The 5,326-nt window shown below is 40.6% G+C and overlaps 2 protein-coding genes across 2 annotated transcripts; both read left to right on the forward strand.

Annotated features, from left to right (window-relative positions):
* Positions 1–249: 249 nt before the first annotated feature.
* LOC115631894 lies at positions 250–913 on the forward strand. Its single transcript, XM_030528742.1, has 2 exons — positions 250–385; positions 451–913. The coding sequence occupies exons 1-2, from the start codon at positions 338–340 to the stop codon at positions 820–822; spliced, it is 420 nt and encodes a 139-aa protein (XP_030384602.1). The 5' UTR covers positions 250–337; the 3' UTR covers positions 823–913.
* Positions 914–4,073: 3,160 nt separating this feature from the next.
* LOC115631877 lies at positions 4,074–4,760 on the forward strand. The gene is made up of 3 exons (XM_030528725.1): positions 4,074–4,240; positions 4,295–4,552; positions 4,623–4,760. Exons 1-3 carry the CDS (start codon positions 4,074–4,076, stop codon positions 4,645–4,647), a joined length of 450 nt encoding a protein of 149 aa, XP_030384585.1. The 3' UTR covers positions 4,648–4,760.
* Positions 4,761–5,326: the final 566 nt, after the last annotated feature.

Below are 5,326 nucleotides of genomic sequence, written 5' to 3' on the forward strand. Positions count from 1 at the left end.
AATTTTGCACTTCCGCTCATTTAAATGCATTTTTGAGCGCAACTGCCGGCCGTTCTTCCCGCTTTTTTGTTGGTGTTGCTGTTCTTGTTGCATGAAAGTGCCGTGAAGTTGGAACTTGGGTTTTTTCTCATTCGAGTGAGATTGTTTTTTATAACATTTTTCCTTTTCTCTTTTTTTTTTTTTGGGTAACAGGAAGTTCATTTGTAGCATGTGCGCAAGGCATGACTAAAGTAAATGAAATGCCGCTAAGCAGGCACTGCGAAAGGTTTCGGTCTGGAGCCAAAATAATTTTGGTTTCAAAAAGAATTTAAATGTATATTTTATACTAAACCAACAAATGGAGAAAAAAACACGCAAACGTTTGGCCAGCACTGCTGAGAAAATGGTGAGTCTGCAGCAATGGTTCCCGCAGTTTGTTATTAAACTAGTATTGTTGTACTATCTGGTCAGGAACATGGTGGAAAATATGCCTGCACGGCTGCTGGCAAAGCGAAGCCTTCTGGCCTGCTTCAAACCGAGGTTGTGCCATTGCAAAAGTTTAGCTTCGATCTAAGCACACTGCCCGCCGTGCCTCAGGTAAATGGCTTCGAGCGTGGATACACTGCTGAAGCGTTGTTGGACGTGTTCGAGAATCAGGCCGGCGAACACTTGCTCTACGTAAAATTCAAAAATCTTCAAATGCCCGAACTGGTGCCTCTGCAAATAGCTGGGGAGCATGTGCAGCATCTGCTGCCGTCCTTCTACGAGGAATACGTACAGCACTGGAACAAGCGGCAGCAGCAGCAGCAGCAGCAGCCACAGCCACAGCCGATGCAGTACTAGAACATAAATATGGCGAGGTGACCTTGTTAAATCTCATTTACGAGTGTGTACACATATACTTAGCATTGCAATAGAGAAACAATTCAGCAGACTCTTAATGCATTTCAATTTCACTTCTCGCACTCGCACTCGGCTCAGAAATGTTGCCGCTGTGCATAATTTTCTGCCTATTTTGCTCACGTATGTAGATTTCACACCTCGCACGCACATCAAAAGTTGTGCGCAAAAGTTTTGCCTGCCAACTTGAAGAGTTTCGCCTGCTGCACTGATAGAGGCATATAATCTGATGTGGCAGTGGTGATGGCAACGACATAAAAATTATATGTCAAGCGCAAAATCTCAGGCAGTTGCTGCCAACAGCCGCAGCCCCAGCCCCAGCCGCAGCCGCAGCCTCCACCTACACCACATCCTCAGGCTTGCAACCACAGCTGCTGCGGTGGCTGCGCACAAAAACGCTTAAACATATTGCAGCAATTGTGTGTGTGTGCTCCTGTGTGTGTGTGTGTGTGTGTGTTTGGCTTGCGGCAGCTTCCGTTGCACTAAAACATTGCACGCGCTTCGGCTGTGTTTTTGCCGTTTTCCCCCTCCCCCTCCCCCCTCACCAATCCACCCCTCCAGTCCACTCTGTTGCCTCTGACATTGCACTCAGCTCTGCGCTTTTTCCTTTCAGCTTGGCCAGGCCCCATCTACCTGTTTCCCACTCCCAGTCCCAGTCCCGCTCCCGCTTCCCGCTAGCAAAACCAGCTGTTGACTTTTATTGTGGCTTGACATTAATTTGTTAAGTGCGCACGGGCGCAGACTTGGGCGTCGTCGAGTTAACTGGTCTGTTCGCCAACTTAAAGGCATAAAAAGAAAGTGCAAGCAGCGTCTATATCTGCGTCTGCTCCAGCACCTGCTGCTGTCGTCTTAATTGCATTTCAAACTTGTTGGCGACGCTCCTCTTGTTGCTCAAGCCTTTCTTCCTTTGACCTGACGACCCCAAAAATGGAAAAAAAGAGCCGAAATAAAATTATACACACATATCATGCAAGGCCATGCATTTCACATTCTGATTGCGCTACGTCGCTTTTAATTATGTTCAACACACTATAAAAATGCTTAAAATTGCAAATTACGCGCTGCAAACTGCAACTCTTGCAAAATCAGTCAGGGGTGCGCGGCCTGAAGCCAAAGTGGGTTAAATGAACAAATGCGGGATTAAAAAAAAACTACAACAGTTAAAAGGTGTATATATTTAGTTTTGTTTTAATTAGTTAATACAGTTCTGGCTATGTAATTTTAAATACAGTTAACAATGGAGCTATTGATGCTGGCTAAGTGCATTGAGTTCTGATCTCGTTCTTGATCCCCTTTCAGACCTTTTGATATTGACTCTTAGCAGCATTGTGGGTTTCAGTCGTGTTAGCTTAGCTGGAATGCCATTTTGGCAGAAATATCTTCACCTCTTCGAAAGCTGCTGACTATTTTCGGGATTTGGCAAAAGTAAAAGAAATATAAATGCCACTAACTGGCCAAGTTTGAGATGCGTACAGAAATATATTCATAGTAGACGATATCTAAACAACTAGAGTTCATGTTAAATATTCTTACATGTTATGATTACAATGTTGGAATTCAGGTACTAAAATTATAAACTGATAAATAACAAATAATCCGTATAAGCTATCTTAAGAGAATTTCAAGATTTGTCTAGTGGCTTCAGGCGCGATGCACCTTCCTCCTGACACTCAGGCAAAGAGGAGACATACATCTAAGTAACTGAATTGTGGTCATAAAAAAAAATCATGAAAGTTTATAACCTATTAAGTGTGGATTTTTATTTCAGATAATATATGTCTGTAAGATAGGCAGCTAGTATTTTATTTTAAATACAATGGTGATCCGCTTCCGACACACATATATAAATTCTGCAGTGTTCTGAAAAGAATTTCTCATCTCTCATAAGGATGTAAGGATTCGTAACCTTATGGACAATGCTTCCACAAAGAGTAACCATTAAAAATATGTAGAAAAGGTTTTTACAGATAGTGATAACTTTATTAAATAATAAACTATAATTTTTAACAACTATTTATAAGACTCTATTATAAACTACGTTACCCCTCACCTTTACATTGAACTTATTTAGTATCCCATTTTAAATACAATGTTAATCGGCTTCCCACACACATTTATGAATTCTGCAGTGTTGTGAAAAGAATTTGTCATTTCTCATTAGGATTTAAGGGTTCGTTACCTTATGGACAATGCTTCTACAAAGAGATACCATTAAAAATATGTAGTTAAGGTTTTTTTAGATAGTGATAACTTTATTAAAAAATAAACAATCATGTTTAACAACTATTATTATCTCTATTATCAACTAAGTTACACCTTTCCATTGCACTTATTTGCGTAAAAATGTTTGCCACAGCCCACAGTGCGAATTAGTTTGCGCTAGAGAGGGTGCCATTGATTGCTTACTCACACACACACACACACCCAGACACACACACATGTTCACACACCGACAACAGACTAGTATAATGGTGTATGTATTATGTTGTTTAACATTTGTTAGTGTCATCGACACCATTGTGGTGATGGTGTTGTTGTTGTTGTTGATACAAGCCATATGATATGGCCACACAAACACAATCCCAATCACAATCACTAGCACATGCATAAGCACACAAACACATGCACACATACGTGTACGTGTACGTGTGCGTGTATATGCAGGCACACGACCACACATAATATTTGTTTAATTAGCCCGTATTAATGCCAACGCAAGCAAACAAGGTGGCTGGCAACTCCTCATTAAGCCGGCCATTGTGTGTTCTAGTGAGTAGTTTTGCAGGCGTGCGTCCATTGTTGTGGCTGGCTTTGCATATTCCCCAATGACCCAGTCAGAGCGCTGTACGCTTTCATTCCCACTATACTGATTTGACCGATTTGCGTCTCCCTAGCGTCCCGTCCCGTCCCGTCCCGCCGCGTCGCCTCTCCCGTCATTTGACTGCTTATGCGACCCATTTGGCTTTCATAAATCCGCAACGTGCGCTGATTTATTCACTTTACTGGCTCAGCATTGGCTAATGATGTGATTTTAGTGTGGCACACATCTATACCCAAGTACTCGGGTCTGTGGGGGGGTATTGGAGGCAACTCGGGCAATAGCAGGCCCTGCCAACAACTTTCGAAATGCAAAAGATTAGAGACATTTCATTTTGCTGGCATTCATCATCATCAGTTCACATTCATATTTAAAAATGGCTTGCAAGCAAAAGACTTGGCTTTGGAATCTCGACGACTATAATACCAGCGATATTATGACGTCCACAGCAAGGGCCATGATGGAGGAGGGCGCCAAGCCGAAACGCCGCATTTGTCTCCTGGAACGGAAGCTGGTCAACTTCAGCTCCTTTAATATGGACGAGTAAGTGTAAGGTACACGTAGATAATGAAATTACCATTAATGATCGATCTGCAGTCCACGCTATGGAGTCGACCGGGATGTGGATGAGCTGCACCAGCCCTTGGTCACCACCTACATGCGCACCTTTACGGCACCATATGCCCCGCGCTGCAAGCCCCTCACACCCAAGGAGAACACTCCGGACACTTTATTCAATCGCTTGCCCCTCAACGACTTCGAGACAAAGGCGCACATCAACTACAAGTTCCTGGACGATCACATGCACAACATAACGGAAGTCCGCGAAAGGATTAACTTCTTCAGACAACTGCGGTAAGCATCCCGCATCCTGTGATTGCCTACTACTACTCCTAAAGCTAAATATTTATTTTGTGTTTTGCAGCAATCAGTCGTTCGTCGTTTATTAGTTTATATTGATGCTGATTGAACTTGGCTGTTACCGTAAATTAAATTAAAGTCTTATTTCGGAATCCAAATGATAAGAATGAATAAAAAAGATCATTCATTGAGACTACAAAAATTGTGTTCTTTTTGGTGATGAACTGACAAAAACTAGTCGTTGTTAATACAAAAGACATAAATAATAAACTTATTCAATCACATAAACAAGTTATAACAGTAATTATTGAAATTAAACAAACACTCATTCACTCAATAAAATAAACTAAATCATTTAATAAAAAATTTATACTTAATAAAAAACATGCACTCAAAACATAACTTAGTTGACAGTAAATGGTTAAATATCGATTCATTTCTGAAAGTTTCTTAGAAATAGCAAGGTATATTAATGGTTTTACTTAAATATCCTGCAGAATTTCAATATGAAATGGCGTTGTATTATCAATGCGATATAAGAGAGACTTAATGCATACATTTTTGGACTATTAATAATATTAGACGTATTTTCTGTTTGGGCTAAATGTAATGGTAAGCATAAACTATAAGGAAAGTTCTCAGTAGGATCGTAGGACGAGTAATTACATAATTTAATTAACATCAAACGTTTCAGAACTATATTAATGAATAAAATTTATTTTAAAATTAGTACTTTAATGATGTCTTGCACTTTTTTTATTACAGATA

The sequence above is a fragment of the Scaptodrosophila lebanonensis genome, unplaced genomic scaffold (genome assembly GCF_003285725.1).
Source record: "Scaptodrosophila lebanonensis strain 11010-0011.00,11010-0021.00 unplaced genomic scaffold, SlebRS2 tig00001412-arrow-pilon, whole genome shotgun sequence".
NCBI classification, from domain to species: Eukaryota; Metazoa; Arthropoda; class Insecta; order Diptera; family Drosophilidae; genus Scaptodrosophila; species Scaptodrosophila lebanonensis.

Coding starts and splice junctions, on each gene's coding strand:
- LOC115631877 (XM_030528725.1), top strand. CDS start 4,074: ATGGCTTGCAAGCAAAAGACTTGGCTTTGGAATCTCGACGACTATAAT. Junction 4,241..4,294: donor AGCTCCTTTAATATGGACGA/GTAAGTGTAAGG, acceptor ATCGATCTGCAG/TCCACGCTATGGAGTCGACC. Junction 4,553..4,622: donor AACTTCTTCAGACAACTGCG/GTAAGCATCCCG, acceptor TGTGTTTTGCAG/CAATCAGTCGTTCGTCGTTT.
- LOC115631894 (XM_030528742.1), top strand. CDS start 338: ATGGAGAAAAAAACACGCAAACGTTTGGCCAGCACTGCTGAGAAAATG. Junction 386..450: donor CCAGCACTGCTGAGAAAATG/GTGAGTCTGCAG, acceptor CTATCTGGTCAG/GAACATGGTGGAAAATATGC.